The sequence below is a fragment of the Babylonia areolata genome, chromosome 21, assembly GCF_041734735.1.
Source record: "Babylonia areolata isolate BAREFJ2019XMU chromosome 21, ASM4173473v1, whole genome shotgun sequence".
NCBI classification, from domain to species: domain Eukaryota; kingdom Metazoa; phylum Mollusca; class Gastropoda; order Neogastropoda; family Buccinidae; genus Babylonia; species Babylonia areolata.
This window is the reverse complement of record NC_134896.1, coordinates 45,808,049-45,826,186: the sequence shown is the minus strand read 5'-3', so window position 1 is coordinate 45,826,186 and position 18,138 is coordinate 45,808,049. Positions and strand designations below refer to the sequence as shown.

At 46.0% G+C, this 18,138-nt stretch overlaps 1 protein-coding gene across 3 annotated transcripts in view; it reads left to right on the top strand.

The window, feature by feature from the left end:
• Positions 1-18,138, top strand: part of LOC143296707 (uncharacterized) — a 133,489-nt gene that overhangs the window by 53,355 nt on the left and 61,996 nt on the right. For 2 of the 3 annotated variants that reach the window (XR_013057155.1, XM_076608755.1), the window contains exons 13-23: positions 1,998-2,095; positions 2,568-2,645; positions 4,505-4,597; positions 5,171-5,242; positions 5,488-5,547; positions 7,529-7,663; positions 8,381-8,432; positions 12,019-12,156; positions 13,009-13,091; positions 13,561-13,575; positions 14,818-14,918. Coding sequence is in view for 2 of the 3 variants with exons in the window: in XM_076608755.1 (XP_076464870.1) it covers positions 1,998-2,095; positions 2,568-2,645; positions 4,505-4,597; positions 5,171-5,242; positions 5,488-5,547; positions 7,529-7,663; positions 8,381-8,432; positions 12,019-12,156; positions 13,009-13,091; positions 13,561-13,575; positions 14,818-14,918 (925 nt within the window). In the remaining variant the exon portion in view is untranslated. The remainder of the gene's footprint in view (positions 1-1,997; positions 2,096-2,567; positions 2,646-4,504; positions 4,598-5,170; positions 5,243-5,487; positions 5,548-7,528; positions 7,664-8,380; positions 8,433-12,018; positions 12,157-13,008; positions 13,092-13,560; positions 13,576-14,817; positions 14,919-18,138) is intronic. The other variant, XM_076608756.1, reaches the window with a different exon arrangement.

Here is an 18,138-nt window from a genome sequence, read left to right as displayed (position 1 = left end):
TTTGTCATGAACATCACCACCATCTGCACTGTTCAGGTCTTTCTTCACTCCCCCCCCCCTCCTTGTGTAGAAGGTTATACTTTGTCATGAACATCACCACCATCTGCACTGTTCAGGTCTTTCTTCACCTTGTCCAGGAGACACTGACACATCACAGTGCACTAATCGACAGCAACACAGCTTGGATCTTAATGGTTTCAAGTCGTATCAGACAAAGCTGTTGAGCATTATTTTGAGGGAAAACAGGCTGACCTACGTTTTAAACCTGTGTTATGACTGTATTCTGAAGTATATATATATATATAAATATATCAGATGTAACCAGTTAATCATTGTTTTTAAAACACATTTTCGCTGAATCCCATGGCTGCGGAACATAGGTGAGATGAGCATAGTGTGTGGCATGACGTTAAGTGTAAGTGGTGCACTGTGTACACTGGTAAGCGGTGTACGTGGTTCTGCTGAACTAAGCTACAGCACCCCCAGGAAGAAGTCCTGATAAAGAACAGTGACTGACCCGACCTGTAACTGTAATCTCAGTGATGTTGACAGCCCTTTCATCTCAGTGATGTTGGCAGCCCTTTAATCTCAGTGATGTTGACAGCCCTTTAATCTCAGTGATGTTGGCAGCCCTTTAATCTCAGTGATGTTGACAGCCCTTTAATCTCAGTGATGTTGGCAGCCCTTTAATCTCAGTGATGTTGACAGCCCTTTAATCTCAGTGATGTTGACAGCCCTTTAATCTCAGTGATGTTGGCAGCTCTTTAATCTCAGTGATGTTGGCAGCCATTTAATCTCAGTGATGTTGACAGCCCTTTAATCTCAGTGATGTTGGCAGCCATTTAATCTCAGTGATGTTGGCAGCCCTTTAATCTCAGTGATGTTGGCAGCCCTTTAATCTCAGTGATGATGTTGACAGCCCTTTAATCTCAGTGATGTTGACAGCCCTTTAATCTCAGTGATGTTGGCAGCCCTTTAATCTCAGTGATGTTGGCAGCCCTTTAATCTCAGTGATGATGTTGACAGCCCTTTAATCTCAGTGATGTTGACAGCCCTTTAATCTCAGTGATGATGTTGACAGCCCTTTAATCTCAGTGATGTTGACAGCCCTTTAATCTTAGTGATGATGTTGACAGCCCTTTAATCTCAGTGATGTTGGCAGCCCTTTAATCTCAGTGATGATGTTGACAGCCCTTTACTGACGCCTGTCAGCAGCAGTCAATGGGTTAAGGTGATGTGAGAACACTACAGGGCTGTGGAACCTGTATACGGTAAAGCATATATGTGCTGTGGAACCTGCACAGGCAAAACATATATGTGCTGTGGAACCTGCACAGGCAAAACATATATGTGCTGTGGAACCTGCACACGGCAAAACATATATGTGCTGTGGAACCTGCACACGGCAAAACATATATGTGCTGTGGAACCTGTATACGGTAAAGCATATATGTGCTGTGGAACCTGCACACGGCAAAACATATATGTGCTGTGGAACCTGCACAGGCAAAACATATATGTGCTGTGGAACCTGTATACGGTAAAGCATATATGTGCTGTGGAACCTGCACACGGCAAAACATATATGTGCTGTGGAACCTGCACAGGCAAAACATATATGTGCTGTGGAACCTGTATACGGTAAAGCATATATGTGCTGTGGAACCTGCACACGGTAAAACATATATGTGCTGTGGAACCTGTATACGGTAAAACATATATGTGCTGTGGAACCTGTATACGGTAAAACATATATGTGTTGTGGAACCTGTATACGGTAAAACATATATGTATATGTGATTGAAACCTGGCTTGGATGACACAAGGAACGACTGATGAGCGTCTGGAGGCAGCTGTCAATCGGCACTACAGGACATGTACAAAGGACTCCGTGTTTGTAAAGCGTGTAGAGTTTGGCCTCGGACCGAAGGCGCTATGTGAGTATCAACAATACATAGCTGTGATGATCTGTAAGCGTGAGGCTGTGTGTTGTGCAGCGGTGACTCCGGCCAGCACGCACTACAGCGACACACTGAGCACCCTGCGCTACGCACAGCGAGCCAAGAGGATCGTCAACAAACCTGTCATCAACGAGGTGTGACCCGTCACAGCACTTTCGCTTTCCTTACAGGAGACAGTGTTTGATGTCTGAATGATTGTATTCCTAAACTATCATGCTATGTGCTTTTGCATTTTGTGTCATAAATTGTGCCTTAGTCATGTTATGTCATAAACAGCACTTTTGTAACGTGGTGTCATAAACAGTGCCTTTGTCATGTTGTCATAAACAGTGCCTTTGTCATGTTGTGCATGTATGTGCATATATATATATATATATATATATATATATATATATGTGTGTGTGTGTGTGTGTGTGTGTATACATATATATATATATATATATATATATATATAGAGAGAGAGAGAGAGAGAGAGAGAGAGAGAGAGCATTTGACGTGTTGTGTCATAAAGACAGCCTTTGTCATGTTGTGTCATAAACAAAACAGTTGTTATTTTATGTCATAACCAGGACATTGCCATAAACATGGCCTTTGTCATGTTGTCAGGACGCCAACGTGTCGCTGATCCGTCAGCTCCGACAGGAGATCGAGAGACTGAAGCAGATGCTGGCATCAGCCACCATGGTCAGTCTGCCGTTCAGCGTGCTGCTAGGGCTTTGTTGCCCTCTTTGTTTGATCAGTTGACAATGATTTGTGCTTTAAAAAGGTTCCTTTTGGTGCTTTAAAAAGAGTTCTTTTGGTGCTTAAATTTTGGTGTGTGCTTTAAAAAGGTTCTTTTTAAAAAGTACGTACAAAGTTCCAAAATATAGCAACATTACTCACCATGACCATGCAGCGAATATTTACATCGTCTCACGAGAAGTCAGGTTAAACAATGGTTCATGTTATTTAGTATGGATTTGGACATTGTGTGAAGCTGGTTTCTGTCTGGACTGTTGTGTATGGATAACTGTGACGAGTTTTCAATGTTTTCCCGAGCAGTTCAGTCAGGTATGTGGCATGTTCACGTCACGTTCTGCTGGCCAGGCTCACAGCTTGGGAAGATAAAGGGGAACTGGGTTGACACTTTTTGAGAGACAGAAATATGCTTAGCGTAGAATGATGCTTGCTGCGTCTTTTATTAAAGTCTGTTTACTGCCGTTATTAAAACAATGGATGTGTAGGTGTCTCAAACCAGACAGACTGTTGACTGATGATCAGTTGTGTCTGTGTGTGGTGTGCAGTGCGGCAGCCCTGTGTCCTTACTGATGTCTGTGTGTGGTGTGCAGTGTGGCAGCCCTGTGTCCTTACTGGTGTCTGTGTGTGGTGTGCAGTGCGGCAGCCCTGTGTCCTTACTGATGTCTGTGTGTGGTGTGCAGTGTGGCAGCCCTGTCTCCTTACTGATGTCTGTGTGTGGTGTGCAGTGTGGCAGCCCTGTCTCCTTACTGATGTCTGTGTGTGGTGTGCAGTGCGGCAGCCCTGTCTCCTTACTGATGTCTGTGTGTGGTGTGCAGTGCGGCAGCCCTGTGTCCTTTCTGATGTCTGTGTGTGGTGTGCAGTGCGGCAGCCCTGTCTCCTTACTGATGTCTGTGTGTGGTGTGCAGTGTGGCAGCCCTGTCTCCTTACTGATGTCTGTGTGTGGTGTGCAGTGCGGCAGCCCTGTGTCCTTTCTGATGTCTGTGTGTGGTGTGCAGTGTGGCAGCCCTGTCTCCTTACTGATGTCTGTGTGTGGTGTGCAGTGCGGCAGCCCTGTGTCCTTACTGATGTCTGTGTGTGGTGTGCAGTGTGGCAGCCCTGTGTCCTTACTGATGTCTGTGTGTGGTGTGCAATGTGGCAGCCCTGTGTCCTTACTGATGTCTGTGTGTGGTGTGCAGTGTGGCAGCCCTGTGTCCTTACTGATGTCTGTGTGTGGTGTGCAGTGTGGCAGCCCTGTCTCCTTACTGATGTCTGTGTGTGGTGCGCAGTGTGGCAGCCCTGTGTCCTTTCTGATGTCTGTGTGTGGTGTGCAGTGTGGCAGCCCTGTCTCCTTACTGATGTCTGTGTGTGGTGTGCAATGTGGCAGCCCTGTGTCCTTACTGATGTCTGTGTGTGGTGCGCAGTGTGGCAGCCCTGTGTCCTTACTGATGTCTGTGTGTGGTGTGCAGTGTGGCAGCCCTGTCTCCTTACTGATGTCTGTGTGTGGTGTGCAGTGTGGCAGCCCTGTCTCCTTACTGATGTCTGTGTGTGGTGTGCAATGTGGCAGCCCTGTGTCCTTTCTGATGTCTGTGTGTGGTGTGTAATGTGGCAGCCCTGTGTCCTTACTGATGTCTGTGTTTGGTGTGTAATGTGGCAGCCCTGTGTCCTTACTGATGTCTGTGTGTGGTGTGCAGTGTGGCAGCCCTGTCTCCTTACTGATGTCTGTGTGTGGTGTGCAGTGTGGCAGCCCTGTGTCCTTACTGATGTCTGTGTGTGGTGTGCAGTGTGGCAGCCCTGTGTCCTTACTGATGTCTGTGTGTGGTGTGCAGTGCGGCAGCCCTGTGCCCGTACTGGAGATGACCGCCTCCCTACCTGGCGGGGACACTGACCTGCCGCTGTCTGCCCACCTGGGTGTGGACCAGGTACACGTCACGGGGAGGTTGGGGTGGGGTGGGGGAGCTCCTGTTTCCCTGGAGTGCGTTCAGTCTGCTGGCTGAACATTGCCCTCACAGCGAATGCATTTGTTCCAGTGATGTGTCAGTTAAGCATAATTATCATTTTTGACTTTGATGAAGCCTTAGCCACACCAAAGTGTGTCATCGAGATTCACTGGAAACGCTGATGGTTTTGACTTTTTACATTCATCATCAATTGTTTTTCTTGTTAAATTAACGACTGTCCTTTTAAGAAACCCACTATGCAATTTTCTTTAATTGTACCTCTGTTTATTTCAAATAGTAATCCTTGATTACCACTGAGAAATGGTCAACGGACAGAACTGTGCTTTATCTCTCTTCACACGTGTCAGTACCAGCTGACGTCAAACACATCAAGAGGGCGGAAATGGCGATGGCGGCAGTATAATAATGACAATAATGATGTCAGTGCTGGGGATGATGGTGATGAGAAGCAGTTAGGATTATTGATGACGACGACCACGATGATAATGATACTGATGACGATACGATTAGTAACTCTTAGTGTTGTGTGTGCAGGGAGCAGTAGGGATGGCAGAACACGTCAGGGGAACACTGCTCTGTGAGAAACTGAAGGAGAATGAGGCCATGGTGAGTCACGGCTGTCTTGTCTTTGTGTCTGTCGGTGACGCAGTGTGTGTGTGTGTGTGTGTGTGTGTGTGTGTGTGTGTGTGAGAGAGAGAGAGAGAGAGAGAGAGAGAGAGAGAGAGAGAGAGAGAGAACAAATACAATACAATGAGTGTCACTGAAGACGACTGTAATACATACTCAGAAAATAATTATGATACACGTTTATGTTTAGACGGTGATTGTTACATTGTGTGTTTGGATTTCAGGCCAACCAGCTGACACAGTCCTGGCTGAACAAGTGGACTGAAACACAAAGTCTCATGAAGGTACAGTACACGATGCAGCTGTCTGAAACTAAAGACATCCCTTTTTTTGAAGGGTGGCGCTGAACTGTGGCGACACGTTCCCCTCTAGGGAGCAGTCCGAATTTCATACACCGAAATGTGTTGTGACAAAAAGAAAAACAGTACAATACCAGCAGTAAACACGAAATAAGTTTTAAAGTACATTGTACTTTATTTTGTTGGTGAGATCTGTGTGAGGAATTGACAGTTGTGTGATAAATATTTGTTTGTCCATTTGAGTGTACATGAATTAAGAAAGGAAAAAGCAAAACACAAAGTAAGACATCTACACACTGAAACACCAGAAGAAAATTACGAGGTAAGAATGTGGGTGATTCTGCGATGTCTGCCGCTTTGTGTCATTGTTCTGATGCCTTCAGCGACACTTCGCACCACTTATTTCCTCCCTTCTTTCTTACTTTCTTTCTTTCTTTCCTTCTTTCTTACTTTCTTTCCTTCTTTCCTTCTTTCTTTCCTTCTTTAACTTCCTTTGTTTCTTTCTGTTTTCCTTCCGTTCTTCCTTCTTTTTTTCCTGTCATTCTTTCTTTCTTCTTTCCTTCCTGTCTAGATCTTTCCTTCCTGCCCTCCTTTCTTTCTTTCGTTCTTTTATCTTCTTTTTTGTTGTTGAAGTTTATGTTTAAAGGTTAAGAACACAAAACTAAGCCATTGCAGGATTTCATGTATTCAAGTTAAGTTACTGAAGTGAACCCAATAATAAACACTGACCTGCGCGTGTATGTTTCATTCGAGAGATGATTAACTTTGGTGACTCTTGTCTGTCTCTGTCTGTCTCTGTCTCTCTCTTTCTCTGTGTCTTTCCCTTTCTCGCTCACCCTGTCTTCTGTCTCTTTTCACTACTTTCTTTGTCATGTCTTTTTTGTTTCCAATATAAAAAACCTTAACGTGAACAGAAAAGGTTGAAATCCTGTTGTGATGGCCGTGCGCATTTTTTAAAGTTAAGAATGTAAATACTACAACAACAAAAACAAAAGACACATAAACCTCATTGCTGACACGGTGTGGGTATCTGTCATGCTGACACGGTGTGTGTATCTGTCTTGCTGACACGGTGTGTGTATCTGTCATGCTGACACGGTGTGTGTATCTGTGATGCTGACACGGTGTGTGTATCTGTCATGCTGACACGGTGTGTGTATCTGTCTTGCTGACACGGTGTGTGTATCTGTCTTGCTGACACGGTGTGTGTATCTGTGATGCTGACACGGTGTGTGTATCTGTCATGCTGACACGGTGTGTGTATCTGTCATGCTGACACGGTGTGGGTATCTGTCATGCTGACACGGTGTGTGTATCTGTCATGCTGACACGGTGTGTGTATCTGTCATGCTGACACGGTGTGTGTATCTGTCATGCTGACACGGTGTGTGTATCTGTGATGCTGACACGGTGTGTGTATCTGTCATGCTGACACGGTGTGTGTATCTGTCTTGCTGACACGGTGTGTGTATCTGTCTTGCTGACACGGTGTGGGTATCTGTCATGCTGACACGGTGTGTGTATCTGTCATGCTGACACGGTGTGTGTATCTGTTGCTGACACGGTGTGGGTATCTGTCATGCTGACACGGTGTGGGTATCTGTCTTGCTGACACGGTGTGGGTATCTGTCATGCTGACACGGTGTGTGTATCTGTTGCTGACACGGTGTGTGTATCTGTCATGCTGACACGGTGTGGGTATCTGTCTTGCTGACACGGTGTGGGTATCTGTCATGCTGACACGGTGTGGGTATCTGTCATGCTGACACGGTGTGTGTATCTGTCATGCTGACACGGTGTGTGTATCTGTGATGCTGACACAGTGTGTGTATCTGTTGCTGACACGGTGTGTGTATCTGTCATGCTGACACGGTGTGTGTATCTGTCATGCTGACACGGTGTGTGTATCTGTCATGCTGACACGGTGTGGGTATCTGTCATGCTGACACGGTGTGTGCTGTGACAGGAATCAGACCTGTCCATACGGGGTCTTGGAGGACGCAGCAGTTCTCTGGGCGTGGTCATTGACTCCCAGCTGCCCCACCTGATCGGCCTGCATGAGGATGTGCTGTCCACCGGGGTCATCATCTTCCACCTCAAGGTACACTGTGGGCTGCACCTGTGCAGGGAGGTTTTACCTGTCAACGTTTAAGTTTGGTATTGTAAGATGTATCTTCAGGACATTGCGTTGTTTGTTTTAGTCAGTGAATGTTTAGGACTTGTTATATGTAGTGTATGTTATGATATTATGCTTTTTTAATCAGTGAAAGTTTACGATTTATTTGTGGTGTATATAAAGATATCTCATTGTATGTTTTTTTTTAAATCAGTGAAAGTTTTGGATTTCCAGTGTGGCCTGTATCTGAACATACTTTACTGTTTTTAGTCAATGAAAGTTTAGAATTTCTAATGTTTGGTTTATCTCAAGATGTCTTACTGTCGTGCTCTGGTCTTTGCTGCAACATGTGATCCAACACAAAGTCAGGTCCAGTTCTGTTGGATGTTACACTTTGAATTCATTGCTTCCTTCATGACATGAAAGTGGTGTTTCATAGATCTTTGATGTGATGATATCGTAATGCAGTGCTGTTAATCTTTGGTGATGATAATTCAGGTATTAAACATTTGATCTTCTGAATGATGGTATCTCAAGGTAGTGTAAGCTGATCTTTGCTTGGGCGTTTCAAACCTGTGGCATCGATAGTGCTCTTTGGACAACTTATTCATTTGGGGTGTTTTGGAGAATTTCTATACAGTGTTGTTTATTAGATAATAATAATAATAATACTAAATGCAGTCACCGTTTGTCACTAAACAGGAGGGGAAGACATTTGTTGGTCGAGAAGACGCACGCAGGGAACAGGACATTGGTGAGTACATGGTCAGTTTGGACACTGGTCACTGCACCATTGTCATCTTGGTCACTGCACCATAGTCACTGCACCATAGTCATCATAGTCACTGCACCATAGTCACTGCACCATAGTCATCTTGGTCACTGCACCATTGTCATCTTGGTCACTGCACCATAGTCACTGCACCATAGTCATCTTGGTCACTGCACCATAGTCACTGCACCATAGTCATCTTGGTCACTGCACCATAGTCATCTTGGTCACTGCACCATAGTCACTGCACCATAGTCACCGCACCATAGTCACCGCACCATAGTCATCTTGGTCACTGCACCATTGTCATCTTGGTCACTGCACCATAGTCATCTTGGTCACTGCACCATAGTCATCTTGGTCACTGCACCATAGTCACTGCACCATAGTCACCGCACCATAGTCATCTTGGTCACTGCACCATAGTCACTGCACCATAGTCACCGCACCATAGTCACCGCACCATAGTCATCTTGGTCACCGCACCATAGACATTGCACCATAGTCACCGCACCATAGTCATCTTGGTCACTGCACCATAGTCACTGCACCATAGTCACCGCACCATAGTCACTGCACCATAGTCATCTTGGTCACTGCACCATAGTCACTGCACCATAGTCATCTTGGTCACTGCACCATAGTCACCGCACCATAGTCACCGCACCATAGTCATCTTGGTCACTGCACCATAGTCACTGCACCATAGTCAGCTTGGTCACTGCATCATAGTCATCTTGGTCACTGCACCATAGTCACCGCACCATAGTCATCTTGGTCACCGCACCATTGTTATCTTGGTCACTGCACCATAGTCACCGCACCATAGTCATCTTGGTCACCGCACCATAGTCACTGCACCATAGTCACAGCACCATAGTCACTGCACCATAGTCACTGCACCATAGTCATCTTGGTCACTGCACCATAGTCATCTTGGTCACTGCATCATAGTCACTGCACCATAGTCACAGCACCATTGTCATCTTGGTCACTGCACCATAGTCACTGCACCATAGTCAACGCACCATAGTCATCTTGGTCACTGCACCATAGTCACTGCACCATAGTCACTGCACCATAGTCACCGCACCATAGTCATCTTGGTCACTGCACCATAGTCACTGCACCATAGTCACTGCACCATAGACACCGCACCATAGTCATCTTGGTCACTACACCATAGTCACTGCACCATAGTCATCTTGGTCACTGCACCATTGTCATCTTGGTCACTGCACCATAGTCATCTTGGTCACTGCACCATAGTCATCTTGGTCACTGCATCATAGTCACTGCACCATAGTCATCTTGGTCACTGCACCATAGTCATCTTGGTCACTGCACCATAGTCATCTTGGTCACTGCACCATTGTCATCTTGGTCACTGCACCATAGTCATCTTGGTCACTGCACCATAGTCATCTTGGTCACTGCATCATAGTCACTGCACCATAGTCATCTTGGTCACTGCACCATAGTCACTGCACCATAGTCATCTTGGTCACTGCACCATAGTCACTGCACCATAGTCACCATAGTCATCTTGGTCACTGCACCATAGTCATCTTGGTCACTACACCATAGTCACTGCACCATAGTCATCTTGGTCACTGCACCATAGTCACCGCACCATAGTCATCTTGGTCACTGCATCATAGTCACCGCACCATAGTCATCTTGGTCACTGCACCATAGTCACCGCACCATAGTCATCTTGGTCACTGCATCATAGTCACCGCACCATAGTCATCTTGGTCACTGCATCATAGTCATCTTGGTCACTACGCCATAGTCATCTTGGTCACTATACAATAGTCACTGCACCATAGTCATCTTGGTCACTGCACCATAGTCATCTTGGTCACTGCACCATAGTCATAGTCATCTTGGTCACTGCATCATAGTTACTGCACCATAGTCATCTTGGTCACTGCATCATAGTCACTGCACCATAGTCATAGTCATCTTGGTCACTGCACCATAGTCACTGCACCATAGTCATCTTGGTCACTGCACCATAGTCACTGCACCATAGTCATCTTGGTCATTGCACCATAGTCATCTTGGTCATTGCACCATAGTCATCTTGGTCACTGCACTATAGTCATCTAGGTCACTGCACCATAGACATCTTGGTCATTGCACCATAGTCATCTTGGTCATTGCACCATAGTCATCTTTTTGTCAATACACCATAGTCATCTTGTTGAAGACACCCAAGATGATGGTGAGAACGTAGTGGAGACCGAATATGTTTCCCAGTTATTTAGGACATAGATGTGTGTACATTGAGGGCACTGATTTGTTCATGGTCAAAAATAAAGGAAAGAAAAAACAAAACAAAACAAATAAAAAACGAAAAACAACAACAAACAAACAAATAAACAAAAAACAAAAAAAACAAAAAAAAACAAAAACAAGAACAATTAATTGTAAACCCCCAAAACAAACCCAGACGTTTGAAACTCACCCTGATCAGATGTACCCTTCCCTGAACAAAGCTGGCTTTACATCTGCTGAAATCTGACACTTACACCAGGACAATGAAGTGTGTGTGTGTGTGTGTGTGTGTGTGTGTGCTTGCGTGTGTGTGTGCGTGCATGTGTGTGTGAAGGGGTATGTTGTATTGTTCGCTGGTGTGTATTTAGCGTGATATGCTGTGCTTTTTCATCTTCCGGCCCAACCTTGGTCATGTTTTATGTGCGGTGGGTTCGGCTTTGGGCTGTGGCTATGGGCTGTGGCTGTGGGCTGTGGGCTGAGATGTTGTGTGGGGTGAGTGAAGAGCCTGTGGATGCGCTGTTAATTTCCAGTTGAATGAATAAAGATGCATCGTATCGTATCGTATCGTATCGTATACTATACTAACGTGTTGTGTCGTGCTGTGTTGTAGTTTGAAGTGTCGTGACGCGATATGTTGTTTCGCATGGTGTTGTGATGTGGTGTGCTGTGTTGTGTCATGTCGTGTCGTGTCGTGATGTGTTGTTTCGTGTCGTGTCGTGTTGTGATGTGCTGTGTTGTGTCATGTGATGTGATGTGATGTGATGTGATGTGATGTGATGTGATGTGATGTGATGTCGTGTCGTGTCGTGTCGTACTGTGTCGTGATGTAATGTGTCGTGTCGTGTCGTGTTGTGTCGTGTCGTGTCGTGTCGTATTGTGTCGTGATGTAATGTGTCGTGTCGTGTCATATCGTGTCGTGACACGACGTTTCATGTCGTGTCGTATTGTGTCGTGATGTGATGTTTCGTGTCGTGACGCGCCATGCCATGTCGTGACGTGCTGTGCCGTGTCGTGTCGTGACGCGCCATGCCATGTCGTGACGTGCTGTGCCGTGTCGTGTCGTGACGCGCCATGCCATGTCGTGACGTGCTGTGCCGTGTCGTGTCGTGACGCGTCATGCCATGTCGTGACGTGCTGTGCCGTGTCGTGTCGTGACGCGCCATGCCATGTCGTGACGTGCTGTGCCGTGTCGTGTCGTGACGCGCCATGCCATGTCGTGACGTGCTGTGCCGTGTCGTGTCGTGACGCGCCATGCCATGTCGTGACGTGCTGTGCCGTGTGGCAGTGCTGCAGGGACCAGGCCTACAGGCGGAGCACTGTGTGATCAAACACCAGGACGGTCAGGTCACCCTCCACGCCCGCCACGGGGCCCAGTGCTCTCTCAATGGCGTCATGCTCAACCAGCCCACCGCCCTCACACAGGGTAGGCTGTGTGTGTGTGTGTGTGTGTGTGTGTGTGTGTGTGTGTGTGTGTGTGTGTGTGTGTGTGTGTGTGTGTGGTCTGGAGGCATGTCATTCGCAACATTCAGTAGAAAATGTCACTGTGAATGGAAAAACTACACTTGCACACAGCGAAAATGGACTGCATTGCACTGTGACGAAGCGCTGTCCCCGGGCCATGGGGAGAACAGCACGAACTTCATACAGAGAAATCTGGTGTGACAAAAAACACACCAAACAACAACAACAACAACAACAACAACAACACACACACACACACACACACACACACACACACAACACAACACAACACAACACAACACAACACAACACAGTACAGCACAATACAGTACAGAACAGTACAGTACAGTAAATACAACACAGAACAACACAGCACAATACAATACAACAGAGTGCAATACAATCCAGCACAGCACGGTACAGCACAACACAGCACAGCACAGCACGGTACAGCACAACACAGCACAGCACAGCACGGTACAGCACAACACAACACAACAGCACAACACAAGACAACACAACACAGCACAACAGCATAGCACAACACAGCACAACACGGTACAGCACAGCACAGCACAGCACAGCACTTCACAGCGCAGCACGGTACAGCACAAAACAACACAACAGCACTACACAAGACAACACAACACAGCACAACAGCATAGCACAACACAGCACAACACGGTACAGCACAGCACAGCACAGCACAGCGCAGCACGGTACAGCACAAGACAACACAACAGCACTACACAACGCAACACAGCACAACGCAACACAACACAACACAACACAACAGTGTTTTGGTGTGGTACAGGCGACGTGTTACTCCTGGGAAAGAAGAACATGTTCCGGTTCAACAACCCCGCTCAGGCAGCCAAACTCCGACAGCACAGACAGGTCAGTGCTCCGGCCTTCAGTCGTGTTCTGTACAGTAACACAAACAGTGCATTTTATTCTTGCAAATTTTGTTTCCAGTCCAGAACAAACAAACAAACACACAAAAGATTTTATGTGTATTTTATGATTTTTCAAGCAAAATGACATCATTTTAAGAAACCTTGTCATGGTTGTTCTATTTTTATTTGTTTGTTTTGTTGTTGTTGTTGTTATTTGCTTTTTTGAAAATATCTTTGAATAAACCTAAAGATCAGAATCTTTTAACTAGATGGTTAGAGGTTTAAAAATACCAGTGATGGGTGAATTTGTGGTGGTTTAGCTTATTGTGTGTGCTTTGTTTGTCAGATTCCGTTTCACTGTGTTAGTGGCCATTAGCCAACGTTTTTTGTTTGCTTTTTGTTTGTTTGTTTGGGTTTTTTTGTGGTTGCTAAACTTCGGTCATCAGTTTTTCTTTGTGCATCTATTTCAGGACATGATAAGCGCGGTAAGCAAGTGTGTCGTGCCCAGTGTGTGTGTGTGTGTGTGTGTGTGTGTGTGTGTGTGTGTGTGTGTGTGTGTGTGTGTGTGTGTTTAGCGCGCGCTCGCACGCGCGTGTGTGCGTGTGTGTGTGTGTGTGTGTGTGTGTGTGTGTGTGTGTGTGTGTGTGTGTGTGTGCTTCTTCAGTTTTTGTAACCCTAATTTTGTGTGTGCCTGATTAATCTTTGCTCTTTTGCACGTATATTGTTAGATTCTGGAAACTGGACCTTGGCATTTGGCTGATTTCATATTCTACATTTTATCCTGGCATTACAATCAATTTGTGAATGTTTTTCCTGCCATTTGTGTCATATTGATTTTTACTTTAGCGTTTTAAGCATTCATGTTTTGATATTAGTCTTCTGCTTCCGATTTTTCAGTTATTATCACGAATCATTACTTTTGCATTATAATGGATGATTGTAGAAACCTCAGTTCATATTACCAGATGTAAATGTGTATTCAATTCGGATACGAATCATTTAAGTGTTCACATTTTGTGTTAAGTATCATTAATTTTTGTAATTGCGGGGGAGCCATGACTTAATTAAAAACTGCTATGAAGCATGTAAAACACGTTTTGATTGTTGTAGTGGTTAGAAAGTCTTATTGACATAGATGCGTCTCTTGGACAGAAATGAATGGCTGTGCCGAGATTGTAGAATGGAGGTTACTCACGATGAATATTTTTGAAACTTTGTTTTACTGAATAAAAACAAAACAAAACAACAACAACAACCAACCCACTATTCTGCAGCATGAAAAACAAAATCCACTTCTGTTCGTGGTCTTAGCATGTGTTTGTCATTACTTTTGTACCGATTGTTGTCAGGAAGACATACTCAGTCTGGGGCAGAAAACAGCCGTGTGTCAAATGACTCATTTTATAACAACGTTTCTGTCAGCAATTATGTCACTATATTTATCTGTACTCAAGTTGGTTTTAGTCTCTGACTATATGTTCGTTTGTTATGAATTAATCTTATTCGACTGCACACGTACATATATGTTTGCGTGTCTGCGCGCGCGTCTTTGAGAACATTGTGTGAGCTGAGAGCAGGCGTGGGTTTGTTCCTGTGTGCGTTGACGCATGCGCTATTGCTTTTCTGTGGTGTGGTGTGGTGTGGTGTGTGTGTGTGTGTGTGTGTGTGTGTGTGTGTGTGTGTGTGTGAACCACCACCCTCCACATGATCAGCCTGGATGTTTTCAGAAGCAGCCAGAGGGACAGTCCCTGCCCCCAGGCCCCAGTGTCCCCCCTCCTCCACACCCCCCGCTGTCCGCAACATCCGCCTTCCCCATCTTCAATCCCAAGTAAGTCTCTTTCTTCTCCTCGTCAAATAGTAATTTCGCTTTGTTTTGAGTATTATTGATTTCTACCCATGTACATGTCGAAACGGCTTTATGCTTCAGTTCCAAGTTCTCGTGAAACAGGCGTGTCATGTACCAGCAGGCCTGTAAAGGTATCTCTTCTCCTTGAGCTTTGCCATCAGGTACTTGAATGGCGTGTTCGTCCCTTTGTTCTTTAAACAGAAATGAAATATAGGTTAAAATGAAGTGTGAGAAATGCCACAATGTTTAGAAACTGCTGGATTAGCATTTTGACACATCCCTATCTCTGTTGTCTTCTCAGAGACTTGAGACCGGCACTGAGCGTGGCTAGATACCTGTCATGTGTTGTGAACCGATAAGCCCTATCGGTCAATCATTTTCATAAACGCATTTGTTTTTTCAAACTATTGTGATTTATATGCCCTGTCTCACTCTGTGATGATAGCTTTTAAAGAGTGAAAACTGCAGTGTATTTAGCTATTCTATGAATCAAATCTTATAATATATTGCCTTTTGTTTCTACTCATTCATTTTGTTGTTGTTGTTTGTTTGATACTTTGATTTAGTTTTCTTTTGAATGGATTGATGTTTTTTCTTTGTAGAACGATATATATTGGATGGTTATCGTATTTTATATAACATCACTAACGATTCTTGTTATGTAACATCACTAACGATTCTTGTTGTGTAACATCGCTAACGATTCTTGTTGGTACTTCATGCAGCCTGGAATCGGCCCAAATATGGTAACGTTCTGGCTTCCTCTTCTTCAGTCCTGCCATTCCCACTGTCGGCTTTATTGTGTTCAGTGTTGTGTTGTTATTGTGACCAATGCAATCTTGTTATTATTTATTTATCAACAGTAATAGGTTTTATTTGTATTGCACTTTCACTTAGCAACCGAAAGGCTCAAAGAACATGACAACAAAACATTCAGCAAGAAAATGTCCAGAGGCCGTGACAGACAGCTGGCGAGACGCTGTGAACATGGCTGACATCCAGTGTGACTAGCTGGCAGTTAGCGGTGAGCTGTGGACATGGCTGACATCCAGTGTGACTAGCTGACAGAGGTGAGCTGTGGACATGGCTGACATCCAGTGTGACTAGCTGACAGTTAGCGGTGAGCTGTGGACATGGCTGACATCCAGTGTGACTAGCTGACAGTTAGCGGTGAGCTGTGGACATGGCTGACATCCAGTGTGACTAGCTGACAGTTACCGGTGAGCTGTGGACATGGCTGACATCCAGTGTGACTAGCTGACAGAGGTGAGCTGTGGACATGGCTGACATCCAGTGTGACTAGCTGACAGAGGTGAGCTGTGGACATGGCTGACATCCAGTGTGACTAGCTGACAGTTAGCAGTGAGCTGTGGACATGGCTGACATCCAGTGTGACTAGCTGACAGAGGTGAGCTGTGGACATGGCTGACATCCAGTGTGACTAGCTGACAGAGGTGAGCTGTGGACATGGCTGACATCCAGTGTGACTAGCTGACAGTTAGCGGTGAGCTGTGGACATGGCTGACATCCAGTGTGACTAGCTGACAGTTAGCGGTGAGCTGTGGACATGGCTGACATCCAGTGTGACTAGCTGACAGAGGTGAGCTGTGGACATGGCTGACATCCAGTGTGACTAGCTGACAGAGGTGAGCTGTGGACATGGCTGACATCCAGTGTGACTAGCTGACAGTTAACGGTGAGCTGTGGACATGGCTGACATCCAGTGTGACTAGCTGACAGAGGTGAGCTGTGGACATGGCTGACATCCAGTGTGACTAGCTGACAGAGGTGAGCTGTGGACATGGCTGACATCCAGTGTGACTAGCTGACAGTTAGCGGTGAGCTGTGGACATGGCTGACATCCAGTGTGACTAGCTGACAGTTACCAGTGAGCTGTGAACATGGCTGACATCCAGTGTGACTAGCTGACAGAGGTGAGCTGTGGACATGGCTGACATCCAGTGTGACTAGCTGACAGAGGTAAGCTGTGGACATGGCTGACATCCAGTGTGACTAGCTGACATCGGTGAGCTGTGGACATGGCTGACATCCAGTGTGACTAGCTGACAGTAGGTGAGCTGTGACATGGCTGACATCCAGTGTGACTAGCTGACAGTAGGGTGAGCTGTGGACATGGCTGACATCCAGTGTGACTAGCTGACAGTACGGTGAGCTGTGAACATGGCTGACATCCAGTGTGACTAGCTGACAGTTACCGGTGAGCTGTGGACATGGCTGACATCCAGTGTGACTAGCTGACAGAGGTGAGCTGTGGACATGGCTGACATCCAGTGTGACTAGCTGACAGCGGTGAGCTGTGGACATGGCTGACATCCAGTGTGACTAGCTGACAGAGGTGAGCTGTGGACATGGCTGACATCCAGTGTGACTAGCTGACAGTACGGTGAGCTGTGGACATGGCTGACATCCAGTGTGACTAGCTGACAGAGGTGAGCTGTGGACATGGCTGACATCCAGTGTGACTAGCTGACAGTTATCGGTGAGCTGTGGACATGGCTGACATCCAGTGTGACTAGCTGACAGTTAGCGGTGAGCTGTGGACATGGCTGACATCCAGTGTGACTAGCTGACAGTTAGCGGTGAGCTGTGGACATGGCTGACATCCAGTGTGACTAGCTGACAGTTATCGGTGAGCTGTGGACATGGCTGACATCCAGTGTGACTAGCTGACAGAGGTGAGCTGTGGACATGGCTGACATCCAGTGTGACTAGCTGACAGAGGTGAGCTGTGGACATGGCTGACATCCAGTGTGACTAGCTGACAGTTAGCAGTGAGCAGTGAATATGGCTGGAAAAGAAAGGTACATGGATGGTCGCAGATTTTTATACACCACCGTGCCAGTTAAACCTCTTGACACTTGTCTAAACGTCAGCCTAAAATTACCACATGGAGCAGAAATCCACACAGAAAAGAATTATCTGTTCACGCTGCCTACAACCCAACCTCCACGTTTCCGAAGATGAAAAAAAGAGAAAGGATAGGGAAAAAACAGGAGACTGAGGGCCCTAAAAATCCTTCACAACGGGAGGCTTGGAGTGAAGAGGATTACCAACGTATGGCCCATGCTGAAGGCCTGTCTGCTGCATGAAGCACTTTCTACACTCTTCACAGTCACTGGCCTGCAGACACTCACATCAGTGCATTTTAAGTCTTCCCTAGTTTGTTTTCAGACAATGTGTA